Below are 24,392 nucleotides of genomic sequence, written 5' to 3'. Positions count from 1 at the left end.
GAAGGACACCTGTTACGATACCCCAGTGTTCGCAATCAGCTTTGGTGTCGTACAAGTTCCGGTACTAGTATTCGGTGCAACAGTGACTCTTCTGTGATAAGTACTAGTGTACGTCCAGGAAGAGAAAGGAACTGCGTAGACCATTAGGAACTGGACACGAACATAAGTGCTCAGAATGAGTCTTCGATCGAAGGACTGAGGAGTTGATTGCGAGGGAACAATGAAAAGAAAATGTACATAAAATGAAGTCCTTACTGCGTGAAAGGCAACCGACAAGCGCCGATCGGGATTTCTAGTGCTACATGCCACTGCCAGTTGACACATGCGTACGCTGCTGGAAAGACATGGGAATCATGTCCACTCCTGCATCAGAATTGTCCACGAGCTTAGCGTAGTATTGTCGAACGCTAAGGATGAGGCGTGGTCCGAGCACAAACATTTGCAGAACCGAGAGAATTTGACGAATACCATCATAAATCTGAGGTCCCACGGCAAGTGAGTTCTATAAAAGTGATCAATAGTGGCCACATGTGGGTGTAAGCGACGGAAGGGCGCACTAAGTACTCTGGAGACAAAAACCCCAGGTCGAAGCAAGAAACAGCAGCAAAGCTAGCATGTGCGAAACTTCAGCGAAGAAAGTTGACCATATTCAAATTACGAGCTCACCTTGCGAAGTAAACCGCGTGGGTCTTCATCAACACTGTAACACAGTCCCTAATAGTCCATCCCGGCAACGATCGTTGCAGCTCACGGAAGTGTTTTATAGCAATCCAGAGTGCAAGACACAGTGCGAGTACTTCCCATGCAGTGGAGAGTATCCATGTCATGGCAAGCAGGATAGAGGCATCTGCATCTGGGTCATAGCATAAACACATATAGGTGCCGGAGAGGACAACCTCCCCTTGTATCCATATGATTAGCATACACTTAAGTCTCTCAACAATAATTAAAGCTTACCCCCTATAGTATGCCTATTTACCATCGCAGTCATCGCTACACAGGCGATCGTGACAGTCGTGAAGAATACAATGAGAAAGATAAGCATGTTTCTTGATCGCTGATACATGGCATATAACCGGGTGATCATAATGGCTTGCGTGATGTACCGGTCAAGACAATATCATGAGGTATTGTGGCTGAGTAGCTTACCGCCTAGCATGGCATTTGCGACCACACTCATCCAATTTTGGGCAAAGTACGAATTGTTGCCTGAAAATTCCAATTGGTAGCGAATCTTGGAAGAGGATCAAATACTCACAGCTGTTGCAGTCAGTGCGTTGAACCACAAGCTTGTTGAGAATCTCACTCACCCCTGCATAGGAGCGCAGTTAATCAGATGGGAATGGCAGGCACAAATGTATTAGAATACTCACCGCATCTGACATCGAGACTGTCGGAAGAAGTTCTGTATGCTGCTGATCAGAAGAAACACACGCGAGTGTGTGCGAGGAAACATACGCAGCATGTTAATGCTGATTGTGAGAGGTGACATATTAGCCAGCGGAAAGTTGTTACGTTGCAAACGCACGCAATGTATACTATTCCAACGTAGCGCACCTAGAATGTTTTGAAATAAGTACATCTAGGCAACTGCCCTTATAACATAAGCTACGCACACCGATGTACAGAACCGTCATAAGGGACCAGTCGTGCATCTGCCACGAATTAACTGCGTCCTTCTGATATGGGACTCTGCTCACCCAGATCAGTTCAAACTGTCAAAATCATTCTTAGTGAGTTGGTTGTCAAGCAACGACGTCGACTTACCTCTTGTTCAATTGTCAATGCTAAAATTTTCATAAGGATATAGTAAGTGGTTATTTAACACGACCTTACTTACCCCAATCGTATATCACCGCAGCAGAGGAGGCAACTGCGAAACTACAATTGAGACATCACTGACATCATCCAACTGGTTCTCCACGAACCTATATAATAACTGAAATTGATGTTGAAATTGATTAGCGGCCACCATTCGGGATCATTTGAGACTTCTTGGGTCATATTTGAGGGATGATGTGAGTGAGTGGCAAACTTAGTAGACGGATTATGATAAATATCGCGCTAGATATACCACCATCCAGCGCTTTAATCGCTAAAAAAAGGCACCATGGAGGTAAACGTTCTTGATGTTGTTATCGCGGTGTGAAATCAAATCGAACGGAGAGGTTACTCCAAGGCCTCACGAGTCGATTGAGTCAGGGCACATATTGGGCAATGTTGGTGGTATGTAGATCTATAAAGCAGTGATCTTACACGTTTGAGCACTGCAAAAGTGACAGGCTATTTGTAAGTTGGTTCCGATTGCAATCCCGCGTTCGAGATGTCCCTGCGTTAGAAACTTTATCAGTAAATTCATGCAGCCACCAATCTAACACAGACCAAGGAGCATTGCAACCTTCGGAAAAAAGTCTGCCATCTCAAGTCCTCGGTCTTGTGTGCACTTCCTCACTCCCTACTTCGGTCATCGGATTATAGTGCTATACAAAAGATATGTGATCCGTGCAACTCCGAAGCGAAATCGATGCGAAACGCACCACATGAAATCTATCATACATGTCAGCTATCGGCGCGGCATCAACTCGCACAGCTAGCTGCTGCTAGATACATCCTGATCTATGATCCATAATGGTTTGGCGAACATAGCCCTAGCTCAAAATAGAAATGAGAGGTCACAGGCCTGAGAAGAGATGAAACCTTGAGGGCTAGCGCTCATCGATCATCTTGTATGTCGTCGATGACATGCATTGCTTTTCTGCTGTCAGATCTCGACTTTCCCTAGTCCAAATATAAATGTCATCTTAGAATATCCGTGACGAGTGTATGAGAGAATATTGAGGCAAAGCACCCACTGCCAAATCTTCATCACACTCAGCATCACAGGCAGTGCAGAAGGCGAAAAGAGGCGCAGTGATTTCATAGTTCCACTCTACGTTCCACCCTCATGCACGAAAAAAATATCCCCAAGGGATTGCATGTCTATAACAGCGCGCGCTGTCTGCATCTAGAACCGAATAAGAAACAAGCGCACATATGCAGCGTAAGGTTTTCAACAATTTATTTTCAGGGTTCATCGTCAGCTCACTAAAGTTGGAAATCGAGGACGCGAATTCCTCGTAGGGGTCCGAGTATCACATAGACGTGCTTCTGCTCAATACGCCTTCGGAGGGTTTGAGTTTTGATTTGATTGCTTAATGGGCCGGAGTCGTCAGTAGTGTCTTGCTCGACCGTAGCATCGATGACATTGGCGGACATAATGGAAGTACTTGTAAAAATTGACGTGTGCCATATTTAGGTAAGCACCTGCAGCGACAACAGGCCTAGGGAGAGTGGTGGAATAGGGGAGCTCAAAGTTGAACGCCCAACACCCAAGCCCAACGCCCAACGCCCAACCTCGTGACTGAAATTAGGTATACCTAGAATAAATAGAAGTAAATATGGAGTAAAGCCACTGATGAGATAAGCTCCTTACCTAAACCTTGTCGCGCGAAGCGCCGAAACCTTCGCCAACTGTCTCCCCCTAATCCTCAGCATTTCTAAACCTTTTAAGCCTTTTCATCGTACCTAAACCTTTTTATACCTAGGAGACCTTGCTTTTTCATTCCTAATCCTGTTCAGTTATCCCTCATTAGACTTTTGCCACATGCTCACACAATAAAATCTATGACATGGGTTATGATTAGGGTTAGGAATAGCATTTTTTAAGTATGGAAAGGTTAGGAATAGAATATGAAAAGGTTTAGGGTGTGAAAAGGTTTAGAAATGCTGAGGATTAGGGGGAGACAGTTGGCGAAGGTTTCGGCGCTTCGCGCGACAAGGTTTAGGTAAGGAGCTTATCTCATCAGTGGCTTTACTCCATATTTACTTCTATTTATTCTAGGTATACCTAATTTCAGTCACGAGGTTGGGCGTTGGGCGTTGGGCTTGGGTGTTGGGCGTTCAACTTTGAGCTCCCCTAATATCACAGTCGGCCAGCGGAAGCACTTCATGAAGCTCATTGTGGTCCGAGTCTATGGGGGAACGAATGGAATGAAGCTTTAAACTCCGACTGTTTCCTGGTCGAGTCTGTAATCTAGATTTGCATACAGCTCATCTGGGATTGACGAAGCTACCGATTTTGATGGGTGCACATGTTAAGTTCATGGTGCAGAAGGCCAGGAAAGCTTGAAGAATGATGTGACTGGAAGGCACGAGTTGGCTCATATTATCATGATGTACTCAAACAGAATACGAGGGTGCACACGATTCAAATACACAGGGACATCGGAGAAGATTTTAGGGAACAACAACATGAGGGAACACGCAAACGAAGCAACGGTAGCGCAAGAGTATCAGGGTGATGTTCACAAAAAACAGGATGACAGGATCGCAGATAAACAACTTGCGAATATGTACGAGACGAAGCAATTCGACGTGAGTAGAACTACACACCAATATGTATGAAAACCATTCTCTGCTCGAGTGGCACCTTCGTCTTCACAGCTTGAGTAGCACGGTTGAGTGCCCAGGCTGCCCTCGTACAGTCTATGACACCATCCTCCAGGTCTTCAAACATCTTCTTGTAAAAAGCTTCCACGATGTGTTTTGCGAGAGCGTCACTGACCCCCCACAGCGTGCCAACGACGCTCTTGAACCCCGAAAACTGCAGTCCAGCTGCGAGGTGGATGGCTTCGTCGGGTGTGTCCTCATCGCCGACGGCGGTATGACATGCTGACAAGAATGCGAATTCAGCTTGCGGAGAATTGTTCTCCATGATGTCGAGCAGCGTAACAGGTTTGTCTCTCATGGCGAAACATGAGTTATAAGGCTGCTCAAGGTCTTGCTTGCCGTGACAAGCGAGGTGCACCCAGGTGTTGCACTGCAAAGCATTGAGCGCACCTGCTTGTGTGGCTTCGTCTTTCGACACATTAGTGAACTTGATGTTGGGAGGAACGAGTGTATGGACAGGCTCAAGCTCGCTGTCAACAGCCGGGAGCACGTCGCCTTGCCCTGCGCCTGGTTGACTTTGTCCGATCGCCGCGAAGGACGAGGTTGCACACGTCTTCATCGCCTGCCGAGCTCTAATAAGAGCTGAAAGTGTGGGTGTATAAGAGCAGATGTAGAGATCCTCCAGGCACGACTCGCTCCCAGAGCGATCTACATTCACTCGGAAGGGGTTGGCTGCATGGAGAGGGATGGACGTGAAGGCTGCCGTCGGACACAGCCATATTCGAGACCGATGCCGCAATTTCAGGTCATGCTGGAGGACGTTAACGATGGGTAGCATGATCTCATCCCACACTATCCGCAAGAGCACTTGCAACTTCTTCCTTGGCTCCTCTGGGCGCATACGAGCCGTATGCAGGATTGCCTTAGCAAAATCGTCTTTGAGCTTCTCTAGATGTGGTAGAGTGATGCGCGGGAAGTGAACATAGTAGGGCTCTCCCGACGTTGGGACAACAATGGCGCTGCACGAGTATGTGCTGGCAATGAGGATGATGACCGGGCCATTGCGAGCTGCCACTTGCAAGTCTTCGTACGAAGGTGGAAGTAGGAACCGGAAGAAACCTCGAAGATAACGTATCTCAGCTACTGCAGCTTCCCATTGCGTCATAATTCTCCTGTACTTTGTTTCCGCTACTTCAGCTGCAGCTTTGTCGGTGATGGTTGCGGAACCCTGGGCATCAGAAAGTTGTTTGCTGAGCTCCGAGAATTTGTGAGCTAGCTTGGGATTCGTGGACTGGAGATCTTCGAGTGGACTCCTCAGGCGAGAGGCCAATGACCACTGTTGGCCACGGCCCTGCTCTGCAAGTTCAACCACGCGTCGGAGATTGTCACTGCGGATGGCACATGATGCTGCGTCTACAGGTAGTGATCTGGCATAGTGGAAGGCAGTGGCAGCTTCGCGGCGCGAGGTGGTTGATGATTGTGTTCCCAAATGAGCATCAAGAAGCTCGAAAAATGTTGAGTAAGCCTCAAGTGCGGATCCATCAACATGCTGCTCCGCTTTGACGGCCCAAGTATATGCATCAACAAGACGGCTCGGAAATCCTTGAGTAGGGTGTCGTGATGCCAGCCAGAAGTTCTCCATTGCGAGTGACAAATCAGCAGGATTGTGCTGAATCTGGTAACGAGATATATATGCCTCACATATCCTGGAGTATGAGTCGTGCCTGTCAGGGTGGAGTTGTGGCAATACCGCCAATGACTCTTGGCAGAGTCGAGTGGCCTCCTCGATATCTTCATCATTCCGAGTTTGCGTAAAACGACAGCAGAGCGCCGAGCTCAAATTTGTAAGATGTCTATGGCGCTCTGGAGGGTCCAGCTGCTTTAACCGAAGAGATTCGCGATACAGATCAATGGCCTCGTTAAGATCCTCGATGACATGCAATTTGCCACATCTCTCTTGGAGCGCGAGGGCAAGGTTGTTAAGTGTGGTGTCACGACGTGGATGCCCAGGTGGGCGTAACGTCAGTGCGTCGCGATAGAGGCTGACAGCTCGGTTGGTGTCATCAACATCACCGCAAATGTTGAAATGGGTGCGGAGGGCGCCCCCTAGGTTGTCCAATGAGACACTACGAAATTTGTGCCCAACAGGCCACAGGCTCAGCGCTTCTTCGTGCATGGAGATGGCCTCGTCGAGGTCATGAGATTTGCCTTTGTGATCAAAGCGAGAGTCGAGTGAGAAGGCCAAGTTGTTCAGGCAGGTGCCTCGGTCAGAATGTCCCTCGGGGCACAGAGAAATGGCTTCACGACCAAGTTGTATGCTCTCTTCTAGATCATCAATGCTGCCGCGGTCTTGAAAGCGTGCTTTTAGTGTGAGTGCAAGAGTGGTGAGAGTAATGGGACGGCGTTGATGGCCCAGAGGGCAGAGCTCGAGCACGACTCGTCGAAAGCGGATGCCTTCGTCAGGTGCATTGATCGGAAGATTGTTACATTCGCTGATCACATAATTGACCGCAGCGTCTATGGCGATGTTACGAAGGTAGGTGCCTTCTGGACAGAGCGGCAGTAGCTTGCAGCACAGCTGCAGGGATTTGTGAATGAAGACGGCGGTGCGCTCCTTCACGTAGCACCAGATCAATGCTGCAATGAGATGAAAGAGAGATAATGTGTGGTTGGGATGGCCCTGCGGACGCAATGCAAGGGCTTCGCGGAAGAGGGAAGTGGTGGCATGAATGTCTTGGAGATCGTTTTGAATGTAACCTTGAAGGCGGGCCCGCGCGAGGTTGGTGAGAGCTGCTGCGTGGTCAGGATGGTCGACTGGACAGCGGTCCAGAACCAACTGAAAACGCCCCACAGCACCATTCAGGTGCGAGACTGTCTTGCTAGTCGTGTATTCGGCATATTGTGCGTGACCCGCATCTGTCTCTCGAGCAATCTCGCAGTCTACGAGGGACTACAGTTGGTGCTCCGTCAGCAAAAGCTAACCGCAGAGGCTAGTGTCACCTACGTCAAATGGTGCGCTGTCCTGAGTATCGCAAGCGTGTACAACAGTGGCCTTCAGCGCGAGCGAAGGAGTGACATTGCGGATGGGTGGGAAGAACAGTTCTACGGGATGTGAGTGGATACGCATGAATGAGAAGCAGGTTACTCACCGAATGGTTCATTTTCATTATCGAGCAGGTCGTTCCATGATGTTTGAAGTTTTCCGATGAATTCGCCATTGCCAAGCGTCCGGTCGACCTCGTAAGATGCTCTGAGCTCCACTGATAATGAAGGTGATGCCTGTGTTCTATAAACCGAGGATGAGTTCTCGAATCGCGTCCGAAAGTTTTGAGGGACTTCACAGGGTCACGGAATCTCCCCATGCTATAGATTTGTCGGATGACAAGACTCTGACGGCTGATTTCCAGCATTTCCTTGAGTCGACTTTGATGAACACGTAAATTCCTGCGGGTATGCGCTCAGAAGGGACTTGAAGGTTTTTTGCGCTTCTGACTGTGGATAGAATGTAAGGATCTCAAAGAGATACGAAAGTGATACGGAGTGACCTACCTTCTAATCTGATATATTGGCCTTCCCAGCTTCCGGGCATGATGTTGCAATAACGCATTGTGGTAATGAGGATTGAAGCTAAGGTTAGTGGTAGGTGATACGAGTGGTAGGAGAAGATGGTGTAGGAGTGCTGTGGATGGAGTTTGGCTGAGCGAGAGAAGAGGTTGAGGATTTAGGTGATGACTGCACGTGTATTTCGATGTCGTTGAGGGCTGTTCGGCACGATAGACGCTGGTATGATTCGACTGAGCGCTGAGACGAAAGACGACCGAGTGGAATTAGTGGGAGAACCTGTAGGTGGGGAATGCGGAGGTCAGACACATCAGCGGAAGTGGTATGCCAACGTTATGCGAGACTGTGCGTCCTGTGATGTTTGCTTCTCCTGGACTGAGTGGTACGACTCATTTAGCACACCAAGGCAAAATGTAGAATCACATTTATATCACAAGGTCATGCAAAACGGTGAAAACAATGCACACAGAAAAAAGCTGAACGGTTATGTACTAGTACAATCAAGCTGATAGTGCCATGGCATGGGGGAAAGGGGGATCGAGCGCGTTATGGAAACACCAGAGACAGGTTGCGAGAGTATGAGTTGGATTCAGATGATGAGCTGAATGCTGCAGATGATACAGAGTGTGAATGCGACCTGGAAGACAATTGACTGTGGTAGATCAGTCCAATAAGGGTGAATGCGCAACCAGTGTTGTTTTTAACCCGGGTGATAACTGAATAGGTTATAACTGGTACATCCTGCGTTGAATTAACTGCGAATTAATTGGGGTTAATGGGGTTAAATAATAGTTAATTTCTACCAGGTACTAGCTACTCTGACTCGTCAATATCAATTGAAATCGTCGAGCTTGATGGACCGCTTCCCATGTCCAATGACTCCCGCGCTTCATCTTCGGGCAGGCGTGACATTAGTTCGTAGAATAATGCTTCACTCTCCATGTTTTTCACACCCTGGAACCAAAACTCGTCCCATCCGACCTCAACTGACCAATTGAACATGTCCCGGATTTGAAACATCCTCTTCTGACCAAAGAAACAACAAATTTGCCGTGGTCTGCTACCTTCCGCAGGGCGCGAGACGTCTTCTTCGGCTTCAAAAACTTCTCCTAACCCAGACGTGTAATTGTCATTGTCGTCGTCGTCGGCATCTTGCCGCAACTGCAGCGCAACAGCTGAAAACGAGGATGGTGAAGGGCCGTGGCTCTCGGGTCCATTCTCCGCAACACGATTTTCGTTGCCGTCGTCTAAATCGGACTCGTCAGTTAGCAACGTGTCAATGTCAGCATTCATGACGAGTTCCTGATCTTCCATACGGCTGCCAGTAGGATCACAGTCAGTCTCCAGAGGAGGGATTTTACCTGATTTTACCGTAGGTCATGATCGGTTCGTCCTATGAAACAATAACATGACCTCTCTGACTACACCATGATTAGTTTTACCAGAGTCAGATAGGACTGAGGTGTCGGTCCATCCAAAACAACTTGCAACCTTGGCAGTTTGAACTTTGAACTTACGAGTCATCTGCATCTTATTCGGGACTGATCTTGCAGTCTACTACTGAAGGGAGCGCCCGCGAGCACCCCCAGCGTCAACGCTGTCAAGCACGTGTTCATAATGGTCGCACCGCCTCGCATCATCCAAGTCGCTTGCTGTGTACCGCCACTCTTCTCTGCCCAGTCACCTCATACTCTTCCCAAATCTCACTGGGTTTACTTGGGATCCAATACAAGTATCTCATGTCAAAAGCATCAGGCGCTGACGACGCTGAGGATCAGCGCGCTCACAATGATGGGCACCCTCCCCCGAAAAATGACACCGTAGGATCCACAAATGAGTAAGTTGCGACTTCATGGAATCTGCCACCCAGCTAACAGCAAGACAGTGATGGGATAGAGGTTGAACCTTCAACGGTGTTGTCATCAGGGATGTAAGTGTTTTTGCCCTGGCGCTTCTGTGTCCCTGTTCACCAGAACTGCAGCTCAAACATCGGGCATTCCCAACCATCAGAACTTCACGTACAGAGTATGCCCAAATTGAATGTTGCGCCAGATGGCGATTTAACTCTGTAAGTCCATATGAATGCCGATGTCAAACAAGCTCATGTGTTGTCTCAGCGTGGGGGAGAAGGATGTGGTGGAGAAGGATATAGTGGAGAAGGACGTGGTGAAAAAGGATGTGGTTGAGAAGGATGTGGTGGAGAAGGACCAGCCAACTCTAAGCGAATTGTGAGCGAAAAATCAGCCGAGCGATCGTAGCTGACAACGTCCTGCACGCAGAGCAAGTGTCATGAAACAAGTATTGGAGGTTCTCCAGGACTCGACGATTGCGTCGAAGAGCGGCAAGGACCATTGCTCTCGTTTCTGGGGTGTGTACAAAAGAGTCGCAGAGGAGCACGACAGCGAGTTCCTTGAGCGATACACCAGCGATATGGACATTGTCTTGGTCTTCGTACGTGTCGCATGCCCATCCTCAACCCGCTTTGAGATTGATGTTTGATCAGTCTGGTCTTTTCTCCGCCGTCAGCACATCTTTTATTGTGGCGATGGAGTCCAATCTCAGTCCCGACCCCAGCGACACTACGAATGCCCTTCTCACACAACTCATACAAATCGGACTCGGGAACCTCACTGCAGCGGGTACTGCAGCCGCAGCACCAGGATCTATGTGGTCGCCGTCGGCAACAACTGTATGGATTCAAATGATCGCATATGCAAGCTTGTCCATGAGCTTGCTCGCTGCTTTCGGGGCCGTACTAGGCAAACAGTGGCTCGGGTACTACAAGTCGAACAGATATGGCCGTGGCTCACAAGAGGAACGAGGAAAGCGCAGGCAAGAGACGTTCGACGGCATTATCACATGGTATTTTGATGCTGTCGTGCAATCCTTTCCGGTCTTACTTCAGGTCTCCCTTCTTCTGTTTGGGATCGCGCTCGGGGCCAATTTGTGGACCAACCAGCCGAGCATCGCCTGGGTCATTATTGCTACAACGGTCTTCGGATTTCTATTCTATTCGCTGACCGTGATGGCATGTTTAATATCCCCCGCCTGTCCATTTCAAACACCAATATCGACGATATTGCGGATATTGCACATCGACAGTAAGATCATCTTGTGAATTCTGTTGGACGTTTCCTGACTGAATCAACATTGCAGGAGTTTTACTCTTGATATTCACACCAGCCTCCAGGTATTTCCAGCAGCTCATGACGTCAACACACGGTGAGCTACGTTTTCTTACGTGTCCACAGGGTTTGACCTTTTCTTGTCAGTTGTGCTGCGGCGATTGCTTGGCACCGTCAGATCGAGATGGACCCAATTGTCTGAATTATTGAGAGGTGACGTCCTTATCTACTATTACACAACATAACCAGTACTTATTTCATTCTCCAGGCCCTGTTCGTGCGGTCGGCGCATTCGCATGGCGATCTCTTCAGCAGTTATCCGCCATGCTTCATAACCTGCGTTCTTTAGTTCCGCGCTCTTCGACAAAGGTGGTGGACTCGGAAAGACAACCGGTCGACCAAAACCTGGGCATTTCGGCGGCGGATGAATGCACCCTCGCTCTCGACCTCCCTTACATACCCACTGCCGGTCTGGAAGCGCCTAGCATCAAGTGGCTGCTCGAGACGTCTATGGATCCTGAAGTGTTCCTCGCCGCTGCCAGCCTTGTTCCACATGTCGAATGGCCCTTGGATCTTGACGTGTCAGACATGCTGCCTCAGCTGTATGATATTTTTACAAGCTGCGTCGATATTCAGGACCAAATTGTACCGTCGTTGAAGGAAAAGGCCTCGGTATGTATAATGGCTCTGAGTCATCTATACTGCGGCCGTGTCCTTCAGGCATCCCCTGGCTATGGTGAATTTCTTGGCCGACGGGAAAGAGACTACGAGGCGTTTTCTCAAATACGCCGGGGGAACACTTATAAAGCCGACGGCATTGGGCTTTCCATAACTATGAATCTTTGTCCTCCGGAAGATGGCGATTTTAATATTCCATTCTGTCTTCTACAGGTGGAGGATTGTCCCGACTCTGTCTTGGAGTGGCTGTCGCATTCTCTTCCATACCATTTCGTTACTGGGCGAGTGAATCGAGTTGTAGAAGAACTCGCCGTAGCAGTGATATCACGACCGCTAAGCTCCCCATCTACTCTGTCGAATCAAATTGTCGCCAATTGCACTCTTCTCGCTTGTTTGATGATCGGGGTTCAATTTGACAAGAAGGACAAAGTTCGGATTGATAAAAGGTGCCATTGTCTTATTCGGTGGTTTTTCTGCGATCATTAACAATGAAATTGTGTAGTTCCGCTCTGCCTCAGCTCGCGCAGCCCCTTTTGACGCAGTTCCAAAAGGTTCTTTGGGCATGGGATGGAGGCGATGTCGACAAAGACAGCACAGGAGTCACACGCCGGGCATGGAAACTCCTTGACGTTATCTGTCGCATTATCGAGCCTGCTCGAAATTATTACTATATTTCTTCATCCCACACAATGCAGAATCTGGACGAGTGCAGGAAGATTTATTCACGAGCGAGGTCATCCGAAGATCCCTGGTATTTGTTTAAAGCTCAGCGAAATGCAATGCATTTCACGTTCGCTGCTGCCGGAGTATCTCGGGACCCAGCCCGGTTGTGGGATAGGCAATTTTGGGGGATAAATGATGTCCACTCGCCAGAAGACTTCGACTGGTTAGTGGACTACCTCGACTATATTAATTCCGACGACCACGAGACCGCATATGACATCCTTTTGCTACTGGATGGCTTGGGGACCCGCTGCAGCCCCGCTAAACAACATACGTTCATCAAGTGCCTCATCGCATGCATGGACGGTAACATGCCTAACAGTTTACGTCACATCGCTCTTCGCGCTGTTCACAGCGTCCGACAAGATATGGCATCAATTCATGCGATTAATGATGCAAGCTTACGGGACATGGTTTTGACCGAGCTCTCCCCCGCTATTCTGACTGCGGTTTGCCCGCGACTAGGTTCAACGCCCACCGATGATGGCCCTGACTGCATTTTCGATGATCTCATCGAATCGTGCTATCTCGAACTGGTTTTTGCCCTCGCGAGGAATTCCGACTGGCACTCCCATTTGTCTGGGGATAACCATATAGATCAGTGCATTAGCATGATTGCAGATCGCCGCTACATACTGCATGGATTTTACCTAGCTGGCATCCTCCTCCGTATTGCACCTGAACAGTGGTCGCCCACATCGCTTGATTCTATCACAGAACAGCAGTGGTGGTACGTGATGAGCAGTGCATGGATGTATGCATACCATGTCATTGACGACATCCACTGTTTCGAGTTCCTTCCCGACCTTGTGGAAGGCACGAAAAAGTACATGCGGGTTGCTTCGACATCTGATCTCCAGCTGCTCATCAGACATGTGGGCGATACTCTCGAAACACTGGAGAGCGGAGACCCAGAGCAGGGAGGGGGTTGCCGTTGCTGTGAGAGAGCTTAGGACTATGGCCAACGACATGCTTGAGAGGATGGTCAAAAGTGATGAAGTTCTTAGTCCCTGATTATCACGGTGCCTGCATTTTGTGCTAGGGTCCTGCGACCAGAGGAAGGAATGGCGCAATGCGAGTGCGGAAGGGGATACATATGATCAGGATCTGACAACAAGATCAATTTTGAATAATCAACTATTTCAAGTCCAACCAGTCTTTCATGTCAATCACTATCACCCTCACGAACACTATATACGTACATGGGGGTCAGCATCATATCAATTGCGTTAGCTGTAATCAGCACTTTCAGTTATCTTCTTCCACTTTCATACCCTTACTCATGGCGTGTAGCCTTCAGTTCCACCCATCATCCGACGCAAAACCCAACAAACAAAAAACAGACGGTTGTCTGAAACATCATAACTACATGCCGAACCACGCCTGCATCTGATTTGCACCCTTTAGAGACCACACTGGATCTCCCCAACTTACCTTCTCACATCACTTTGCTAACTTGGTTGTGGTCCAGTTACGATATAGAAACAGATCAGTTCATTGTTTTTGGCGTGTCTATGCTCAGTCACCTAGGTACATCTCTGTGGGGGTGGTTCTTCCTGCTTCAATGCTTACTGGCGCCATAAATGAGTGGGTATGTCGGAAATCCCCAGGGGTGCCTTGGAAGCATTCTATATTGGGACACAATTGGTGTGCCTGCCAACTGCATTGCGACCGAATTCCCAGGGGGCGTGACTTAATTTGAGGCACTTGCAAGCAAGGCACACGCTAATTTTGGATTCCAAGCAGTGGTGTGATTCGACGTTGACAAGTCTAAGTAATAATAAGGTAATCAATCAATCCTCGGCTTCACCTCCTCCCATCATCGTGTCTTCAGCTGCCTTTCTGTATATCTGTGTACTGCTAGATGGCCCCAAACAGAAACGCAGACCTGGGGCGTAAATATCTTGCTTCAACATCGACCAATAACCAAGTTGATTGTCAATACTGTACCAGGTCATTCGCAGCACGTGGGATCAAATCTCATGAACAGAGTTGTTTGAGAAGACGGGATAAGAAGAATGCTAATAAAGATTTCGCAGCACTTGCAGTGCATGCAGTAGAGGAGGAGCTTCAAAGGAAAGGTATGTGGTCATTGATCAATTTAAGTACTCATTAATAATATTGATACCTTATCGCATGATTGTTAGAGGCGCATTGAGAGAAACAGCGGAATCGTAGGAAGCTGCAGCAGACAACAGCTTCTGCTGCTGCTGCTGCGTTGGTCCCTTCGGGATCGGCCCTGGATGACGCAGAGTCCTTGCCCGCTCAAGATCAGCAACCTGAGGATTTTACTGCGCATCCATGGTCTGAAGGTGGTTCAGATCTCGTCGATATGAGCGTCAGTGGAGATGCACGCCAACGTATGTGCTACTCTGACTCTTGATGCGCCCCCCTCTAAGACCATCCAGGTTCGGCATCAGATACAAGCATGGGCACCGCGCCTATTCCAAATACCCTGTCATCACTCCCAACTATGCCTTCGGCTCGCTCCAATCTCGACACCTTCAAGACAGAGTACCACCCGCACAGTGGCTGCGCGACTTCTGTGGAGACGTTCTCCACTTTTGGACACAAAGAGCCTTCACAGCTGCCCATCATTGACGAACAACCCTGGCAACCCTTCGCTTGTCGCGCGGATTTCGAGTTCGCCGAGCTCCCACATGGCACTGCTTTGAACAAGAATCAGACAGATGAGCTCTTGCGGCTCATCTGGAGGATTGTGGACGGCCAAACGAACTTCACCTTCAAGTCGCATGGAGATGTTTCCAAAGCCTGGGATAGGGCAGCCGCTCAAATGACACCAGTGAGAGAATCACAAGATGTTCTTACTTTGCAGTCATATTGGTTGCCTTAGTTCGAGAAACATACCATCACCGTTCAGCACAAGCGAGAGGAGCTCGAGTACAACATGTATACGCGGCCATTGTGGGATTGGGCGCTGGACTTACTACAGGACCCTTTACTGATGCCCCACTTCGTTTGGGATGCGCAGCGATTATACAAGCATGACGGTACACGCTATGAGCGCTTTGTACACGAACCTTGGACTGCAGATAGGTGGTGGAATGTACAAGTATGCCATGTCTTACTACTATTGTTCACTTGTATCTAAGTAACACTGTTTTCTGTATGTTTGAATCACAGTCATCTTTGCCCGAAAACGGCGTGCCGTTTGCGTTTATATTATACGCAGATAAAACACATCTCTCCTCTGCTGGCACAGTTAAGAGTTAAGGCATACCCGGTGTTCGCTCGATGCGGAAACTTGCCCATTGGTATCAGAAATACCGATGGGCTCGGTGGTGGGTGAATGGTTGGGTGGCTACCAATAGTGAGTTATAGTGAATCTTAGTTCCGTCGAGTTTCACTGGCGAAACAATTCTTTCACGCAGGTTCCTGATGACTCCGAGGAGGATGGCAAGCTCACGTATGTCAATCTCAAACGGGTTGTATGGCACAAGTCATTCTTCAAGCTACTCGAAACTATTATAATGTATGCCCAGATGGGGTATGCGTATGTGTGCTATGATGGCATCATGAGGTGGCTATATGCGTTCATTCTGCTGTTATCAGCTGACTATGAAGAGCAGTACTTCATTTCGTACTAATTTCTGATGTCGTTTTCTGATTTAATCTCTCAACAGATGTGTTATGGCGCTTATACGAGGGACCAACTGTCACTGCCCGTGCCCTGTCTGTCTTGTCCCTTCGGACAAGCTATACGACAACACTTCCACTTACCCGATTCGATCGTCCAACGATGCAAAGGCTTTCATGGAGTTATGGACCAGGGACCGTGCGGCTGGAGAAAAGGCACTCAAAGAACAGGGCCTGCGGCCTGTTACGGTCAGCGCTTCCAATGATATGTACTACTAACAGTCGCATCTAACTCATTACATTATAGAACATCTTTTGGAGTGTCCCAAATTCCGATCCTCAAGACACGATTTCACAGGACCATTTGCATGTCTATCACATGGGCCAATGGAAACATTTGTTTGGTGAACTCAAACGGCGCATCGCGGCCCTTGGACGCAGCGCTGAGAAACAAATGGATGACCAGTGGGTTTTTAATCATTTATTATCTCACTCCGCACTATCAGACTAATCCTATTTATCAATTGCTCACAGATTCGATGCCTTCCCGCGATGGCGCAATTTAAACCACTTCGATCGGGTTACTAACATCACATATAGCGATGGCAACAAGCTTCGTGATATTTCCAAGGTACGCCGTGACTTTACAGCTATCAGTTCTTCGTATTGATGAAGTCGCTCCTCTGATAGCAAGTATTGTACGCCGCCCAGAACATACTTACGCACACAGAGGATGAAGCCGGCTATGTGCTACTGCAGTGCATAGCAAGCTACTTACATATCGACATGTATATTTCACTCGAGGTCCAAACCGAAAGCACAATTGCTGCAGGGAGGGCTGAGGTATTTGAGTTTCAGAACCGCTTAGAGGTATGTGCCACTGCGATTCTGAGACTAGTTCACATATACTAACTATTTATTCACTATCTCAGGAGTACATCAAAATTGTCAAAGAGACCGATCCTGACACGATCAAAAACTGGAACTTTCCTAAGATTCATTCCGGAAAGCACATATTCGATGACATCATGGCGAAAGGCACCGCCCGCAACTTCAGTACTCGACCCAATGAAAAGCAACACGGGCCAATTAAAAAGTGGTATCTACGGCAGACCAATCGTAAGAATATCGCTGATCAGGTATGTTAATTGGCATTTCTAACTTCCAAACGAGTCGCTCCACACCACTGACTCTGTAATATTAACTAATAGATCCTTGAGCTCGACCATAGGAGTGTTGTCTCCGAATTCGTTCGTAGCCGTATCGAGTACCTTGATGAGGAACGACGCAAAGCCCTGCTCTCGCGGGATGAACTCGAGGATATGGATGACGATGATGATGAGCTGTTTGAAGAACATCTTCATATTGGTTCACCCCTCAAGAATCATACAAGCTTTGCGCAAGTGGAGGAAGAAAACAAGTCATCGCGCGCCTTTCACCAGTTCCAGAAGAAGCTCGCAACATTTCTCAATCACTTCCTTCCCTCCCACAACATACCATTGCCAGATGGAACAACATGGTTGAAACTTAGAGCACATGACCAGGTGATTATCTTTCCTCGCTGTTATTCAAATCTGACTTTGCGTGTATCAACAGATCCATGAACATCGTTACCTTCAAAGTGCACTACGAGTCTGCCGCTGACTGGAAGTTGGCTACCGACTACCTGCGATGCAATACAAGCTTCCATGGCAAAGAATGGCGCGACTACGCCCTAATACGCACACAGGACAAGGATGGCCACGACAAAAATATCTTTGTGCAGATATTATACATGTTCAAGCACACTGTCGGTAGCAACACTTTAGATCTTGCGCTGGTCCTACCCATGGATGCCTTAATTGGCCCATTGGCACGTCGGCGTATGGATAGGGAACTACAACTAACTCGACTCCGTGCACGGCCCACCTCTTCGTCTGAGTTTATCACCCTTCATTCCATCATTCGTGGTGCCTTGGTCGTCCCCGATTTCGCTAACAAGGGAGATTATTTTCTTGTTGATTATGTTGATACTGACATGTTTCTTCGTACCAGACGTTTGCTACAGTAGTACCGGTTCATCACCCACCTGTTTCCTTGCGCCATCCAATGCCCCCCCTCCCCATCAAGATCTCAAGTAAAACTCCCGCATTTCATCGTGTACACCCTCCATCACCCTCCTCATCTAACCGCCAAGTCAAGTTCCCGCATTTCATCGCATATGCCCTTCCCCACACCAACCTGCACTCACCCTCAAATTCTCAAGTCAAGCTCCCGCATTTCATCGCATATGCCCTTCCCCACACCACCCTGCACTCACCCTCCAATTATCAAGTCAAGCTCCCGCATTTCATGGTATATACCCTTCCCCACACCAACCTGCACTCACCCTCCAATTATCAAGTCAAGCTCCCGCATTTCATCACATATGCCCTTTCCTGCACCAACCTGCACTCACCCTCCAATTCCCAAGTCAAGCTCCCGCATTTCATCGCATATACCCTTCCCCACACCAACCTGCACTCGCCCTCAAATTCCCAAGTGAAACTCCCGCATCTCATCGCATATGCCCTTCCCCGCACTGACCTGCACTTGCCTCAATTCCCAAGTCAAGCTCCCGCATTTCATCGCATATACCCTTCCCCACAACAACCTGCACTCACCCTCAAATTCCCAAGTGAAACTCCTGCATCTCATCGCATATGCCCTTCCCCGCACCGACCTGCGCTCACCCTCAAATTCCCAAGCAAAACTCCCGCATTTCATCGCATATGCCCTCCATCACCCTCCTCGTCTAACTCCCAGGTGAAGCTCCCACATTTCTTCACAAACACCCTCAGAACTTGACACTGACTCGTTTTGCAGGTCTGTTCTTGCTGCCTCATGTTGATGCTTGGGTACCTTCAGCACTGTCAATGATTCATTTCCGCTTTCTGCATGGGGACTGTAACACGCAATGCTTGTATTATGTATTCAGGTAAGCCGCAAAATATCATCACACAGGGTATCATTGGCATAACTGATATTATGTATCTGAATCAGTCCTGCAACATGTCAATGACGCACCGCACTATGACGTGCATGCCTGATGTGATGAGTCTCCATTTAATTTGTGCGTGTGATGTTGATGCTGATGCTGTTGCCTTATTACATCAACCGACGGGTCTTATTCTGACACAATCTAGACGACGCTGCAGTCTGAATTAAACAAGTCTAAGGTGTGTGTTTTTATCTTTATCTAATAGAACAATGTCACACATTACAGTCAACATTGCGATGGCCCCCATAACGCATGTCAATGTGAGAGTTGATTTAAAGCTTGTGCGACTGACTGAGACTCCAGCCTGCCATTCTTCGACTCTGCCTCACTGCGCTCTCTGCTAATACTGAGACTGATATTATGCATCCAATTCAGCAAGGCGAAGACTTTACGCGAGAAATTGAAGACATCAACAGCAACTCCAGTGACACAGACGGATCTGATGGTGATGATTCAGATTCAAATGATGATGCAGACTTATTGCGGATTCGCGATGCAATTGTCGCCCCCGCTGCTAATGCATCAACTCAAGATCTTCGCAAAGTAAGTTAATTCCGTCTTTTCGTTACATACGGACAAATGTTTGTGATAGTGATCATTGACATATCTACTATAGGCACTTGAACTTGCGCAAAGACTTCTTCTGGACATGCGCGGGAAGTACCGAGAGGCTTTGAAGAAGAACACTTTGCTTGAGGCAACAGTTTCAAAAGGTCAGAAGACGAAACTAACCAAGAATGACCTTGCCCTCGCCGCCAAGGAAGACAGCATCAGAAATCTTGGACGCAAGTTCTCTGTCACGCACTGCTTATGGGTCGAAACGTCTATCTTCCCTTTGCGTGGGCCACCTCCCAGAATCGACCTCTCGAGCAAGGAGCGGTGGCTCTCACTGTTATCGATTCAGGATGGCATTAAAGCCGAAATTTTCCAATTCATTCCCCCAGTCGACCACAATATGATGGCTCACAAAAACTTTGGCTCCCATGTATGCGCCATAATCTGAGACCCTCCTCAATCAACTGACCGTCTTTCCAGTTTGTGAAAGGTGTCAATAATGTTCGCGCTGAAATGCTCTCAGACATCAAGTCATGTGCAGCAGCGATTTTCAGTCTGGATGCCAAGTTCTTCATAAGAGGTTACGCACGGGACACAGAGCCAGCTTGCCGAACTCTGCTCCTCAACCCCCAAGGCATATATACAAAGTTTGCTCCAGTTCTTTTCCCGTGTCCAGACCGTCTCGCCAGAGATGATTTTCTGAAACATCGAAGCTTGTTTATGTAGGTTCTTCCCTTCCTTTAATTCCGCTAAACTGAATCACATTCATAGGTCTTGAAAGCATCCCTTTTTGGCCGATCTTCACTCGCTGCCAACGCAGTCCCCACTCCAAAAACGAAGGCCAAAATATGGGAGTTACGCGCTGTAACACCTGGCCTCATCGCAGCAGCAGCCGTTATTGTACGCTTCTTGTTACAATAACATACTTCGGACTGGGTACCCCTTATCTTTTCTCCTATCATGTACTACCATATGACGCCTTATCATCTTCTTGTACAGCATCCTTGATCGCCGTCTTATCTCGTATCTCTTATCTTGTACCCTGTACCCTTACCATTGCCTTGGTAGTCCTGCCCTGAACTGACCTTTACCTATAAGTAGTTGATCATCTTGTCTTGTATTCTCTAACTTGAATCTACTCAGTCTTCTGATAGACCTTCCTTGAGCAAGACAGCTCTCGTATATGATTTCACTAAAGATTCTTCGTCTTAAGTGCCTTTACTCGATCGATACCATTAGTCTTGTCTTTGCTTGCTGACTTTTGTCACCAAGTCTTGACCCCAACAATAACGATAACGAACCTCTGCATTATCGTCGTCTCACGTCGAGACTTAGTACAGAGCTCTTACCTGAGTCTACGCTTTCAGCGTAACAAAAGATTCAAGTTTCCTACCAGCTCCTCATATCTTGAGGGCCAATAGTCAAGACGTCTTCATTCCCAGAAGAAGATCCAGACGACGTTGTCCTCACCTCTGAAAGCTCCTCTGAAAGCTCCGACGATATCCCAGTAGAACCTACCCCAAGACAATTCTTTCCTCCTCCTCCGCCTAGAGGATTTGTTGTCCCACCTAGAGTACCCGTTGTTGGACCTCCACCAGCTCTACCCAGACCATCTACTCCAATTCTACCTAGACCACCAGTACCTCCACCAGCAGGACCATTAACCATGTCGAAAGTCCCTGAACTAAAATTCGGTTCTCCGAAAGATTTCGATGGCAATACATCCCAAGCAACCAGATGGATGTATAGCATTAAGGCATACCATTATGCCAACTCTGACACCTACTCCGACGACAAAAAGAAAATCATTACTGCGCTTGCATACATGAATGGGGGAACTGCCGCGCTTTGGGCGGAAACCTTCTATGCAAACGCATACAGTGGAGCGACCCCTTCCTTCGGATCATGGGCCGACTTTGAAACAAAGTTCACTACTGCATTCCAATCCATCGACATCAAAACCGATGCCTTAACCAAGCTCGAAGCTCTCAAGCAGACTGGAGAAATTTTTGAATATATCGCGGAATTTAAACTCCTCACCGCTTTAGCTATGGTTAGAGAGGAAGTCTCCCAGATGTACTTCTTCAAGAGAGGATTAAAAGATGGATTGAGGAAAGCGGTCCATGGATCCTCCGAAATCCCAAACACCATAGAAAAATGGTACACCGCAGCCACCCAGCAAAGTGCCAATTGGCAGATGGAACAAGCATTCAGGAGTGCAAACAATAGGAACAACAGCCAATCAAAGAGAGGATCTGGGAATCGTTCCAATCAAGGACGAAACAACTCCAGACCCACTTTCCACCATCAACGAGACCCTGATACAATGGATGTGGATAGAACCTTATCCCCCCAACAGCGTGATGACCATTTCAAGAAAGGTCTTTGCTTCAACTGCTCTCAGCAAGGACATCGCTCGAGGGATTGCCCTGAGAAGAAAACCAAGACTAGAGCCGCAGGAGCGTCTGAAGGAAAAGGGAAAGGAAAGGGAAGGGCTAAAACCCCTGATGATGAAACCGACGATGAAGATATGAATACCAACCGAGTGGATTTTTAAACAGAGGACCTGTATCAACGTCAGACTCCTCACTTTACGTGCTGTATACTAAAACTGTAGGACGAAGCAATGAATTTCGTGTCCCGGTGACACTCTTCTCTACAAAAAGCACGAAAACCGTTGAAACCACCGCTATCATTGATTCTGGAGCTGGAGGCTCTTTTATTGACAAAGACTTCGTCAAGAAACACAAGATTAACTCACACAAACTTCGAAAACCTTTCCATATCACCACGGTGGATGGAAGTAACTCGAAAGCGGGAATGGTGTCCCATTACTGTGTTCTTCCCATCAGGCTTGACAAAAGATGCATGTGGGGAAAATTCAATATCACCCAGCTCTCTGCTTGAGACAACATTCTCCTTGGAAAACCTTGGCTTTCCACTATGAATCCAGACATCAACTGGACAAAGAATACGATATCCCTCCCCTCATCACCCCGATCCAAAATCGTCGAGACCGAAATCAATCTTGAAAGAAGAAAGAACCACGTAGAACCCTTCTTATTCGAAGCCAAGAAAGCGATTATCGAAGAAGAAGAAACTGGTTCTTTTTACCCTCTCAAAACGCTCTCCGATGAGAAAGAGCATTGTATAGAAGAAATCAAGAAGAAGAAGAAGAAATCCAAGAAACCTGAAGAGACCTCTACCGAACTCCCTAATTTCAACGCAATGGAAGATGTATGTGTTGGTAACACCCAATTCCTCCCATACCCTGATAATATCACCACTTTTCCTCTATCCGATGACGAAGTTTTAATCAAATATGCTGAGGATGGAACCAATGTTCAACTCATCGAAAACATCACCTTCAACTCTCCCTTAACCCGTGACGGGACCTTCAAGAAAGAAACTTCTACCAGACAAACTCCGCTTAGGAACATTTGGATACTTGCTGCTTCGCAAGAATACACCAAGACAAGCAACAAAGCGCAGGAGTTCGCTATGGAAGACGCCCAAGCAAAGAAAAAGAAAACTTTCGAAGAACTCATCCCTGAATATCTCCATGACTTTGCAGACATATTCGCACAAAATGGCTTGAACAAACTTCCCCCCTCTCGCCCAGGATTCGACCACAGGATCGACACCAAAGAAGGTTTCATTCCGAAATCATCCAGAGCATACCCTCTTTCCCCGAAAGAAACCGACGCATTGAAAGCATTCCTGGACGAACATGTAGCTAAAGATTTCATTACTCCATCAAAATCTCCGCAAGCATCCGGCTTCTTCTTCGTTGGAAAGAAAGACGGATCGCTTAGACCTTGTCAGGATTATCGGTATATTAACGAATGGACCGTAAAGAACACCTACCCCCTCCCTTTGATTCCTCCTCTTATTGCGAAACTGAGCGATGCCAAATTTTTCACCAAGATAGACGTCCGCTCGGGATATAACAACATTCTCATTCACCCCGACAATAGATGGAAAGCCGCATTCTCTACTTCCTTTGGTCTCTTTGAACCAAAAGTCATGTTCTTCGGCCTCTGCAATTCCCCAGCAACTTTCCAAGCATACATGAACCAAACCTTTGCAACCGAAATCAATGAAGGATGGCTCATCGTTTATATGGATGACATCCTTATTTTCTCGGACACCTTGGAAGAACAGAAGGGACAAACTAGACGAGTCCTGGAGAAACTTAGAAAAGAGTCACTCTTCCTCAAACCAGAGAAATGTACTTTTGATACGCAGGAAGTTGAATATCTCGGCATGATTATCCGACCTGGGCAAGTTGCTATGGACCCAGCGAAACTGAAAGGAATCAGCGAATGGACTCCTCCCTCCTCAGTCAAAGAAGTCCGATCATTCCTTGGGTTTTGCAACTTCTACCGACACTTCATCTCCCATTACTCCGATATTGCTCGCCCGCTGATCGACCTTACAAAGAAGGACAACGTCTTCTCTTGGTCAAGCATCTGTGAAGAAGCTTTCCAGAAACTGAAGCACTGCTTCCTCTCTGAACCCGTCCTCCGAAACCCCAATCCTACTCGACAATTCGCCCTCGCAACCGATGCATCATTGTTTGCTACTGGAGCAGTACTCCTTCAGACAGACGAGAATGGAGCGTATCACCCTTGCGGGTACCTTTCCCAATCCCTGAACCCGGCAGAACGAAATTATCAGATCTATGATAGAGAACTCCTTGCTGT

General features: G+C 47.8%; 5 protein-coding genes across 5 annotated transcripts; 2 read left to right on the top strand and 3 right to left on the bottom strand.

Annotated features, from left to right (window-relative positions):
- Window positions 1–10: 10 nt before the first annotated feature.
- DEU56DRAFT_787511 (uncharacterized protein) lies at window positions 11–481 on the bottom strand (the record flags this gene model as incomplete). Its single annotated transcript, XM_041352419.1, has 1 exon — window positions 11–481. The coding sequence occupies exon 1, from the start codon at window positions 322–324 to the stop codon at window positions 13–15; it is 312 nt and encodes a 103-aa protein (XP_041211413.1). The 5' UTR covers window positions 325–481.
- A 3,556-nt stretch (window positions 482–4,037) lies between these two features.
- DEU56DRAFT_932234 (CHAT domain-containing protein) lies at window positions 4,038–8,035 on the bottom strand (the record flags this gene model as incomplete). Its single annotated transcript, XM_041358730.1, has 6 exons — window positions 4,038–4,108; window positions 4,432–7,378; window positions 7,433–7,530; window positions 7,578–7,714; window positions 7,770–7,920; window positions 7,978–8,035. 6 exons carry the CDS (start codon window positions 8,033–8,035, stop codon window positions 4,038–4,040), a joined length of 3,462 nt encoding a protein of 1,153 aa, XP_041211412.1.
- Window positions 8,036–8,841: 806 nt separating this feature from the next.
- On the bottom strand, window positions 8,842–9,042 carry DEU56DRAFT_689446 (uncharacterized protein; the record flags this gene model as incomplete). The annotated part of the gene is made up of 1 exon (XM_041347091.1): window positions 8,842–9,042. A coding segment is annotated over one exon (201 nt), but the record flags the coding sequence as incomplete, so codon positions are not given.
- A 1,105-nt stretch (window positions 9,043–10,147) lies between these two features.
- DEU56DRAFT_932228 (uncharacterized protein) lies at window positions 10,148–10,759 on the top strand (the record flags this gene model as incomplete). The annotated part of the gene is made up of 2 exons (XM_041358729.1): window positions 10,148–10,440; window positions 10,493–10,759. Coding segments are annotated over exons 1-2 (429 nt in total), but the record flags the coding sequence as incomplete, so codon positions are not given.
- Window positions 10,760–14,108: 3,349 nt separating this feature from the next.
- DEU56DRAFT_870107 (uncharacterized protein) lies at window positions 14,109–18,162 on the top strand (the record flags this gene model as incomplete). Its single annotated transcript, XM_041355602.1, has 12 exons — window positions 14,109–14,127; window positions 15,029–15,318; window positions 15,370–15,526; window positions 15,746–15,821; window positions 15,868–16,104; window positions 16,160–16,361; window positions 16,420–16,577; window positions 16,647–16,743; window positions 16,803–16,982; window positions 17,045–17,251; window positions 17,324–17,656; window positions 17,746–18,162. 12 exons carry the CDS (start codon window positions 14,109–14,111, stop codon window positions 18,160–18,162), a joined length of 2,373 nt encoding a protein of 790 aa, XP_041211409.1.
- Between the last annotated feature and the right edge of the window lie 6,230 nt (window positions 18,163–24,392).

Source organism: Suillus clintonianus (assembly GCF_016758775.1).
Source record: "Suillus clintonianus strain FC179 chromosome Unknown DEU56scaffold_16, whole genome shotgun sequence".
Taxonomy (NCBI): Eukaryota; Fungi; Basidiomycota; class Agaricomycetes; order Boletales; family Suillaceae; genus Suillus; species Suillus clintonianus.
Note: the sequence above shows the minus strand (reverse complement) of the source record. Positions and strands in the feature narration are given on the sequence as shown.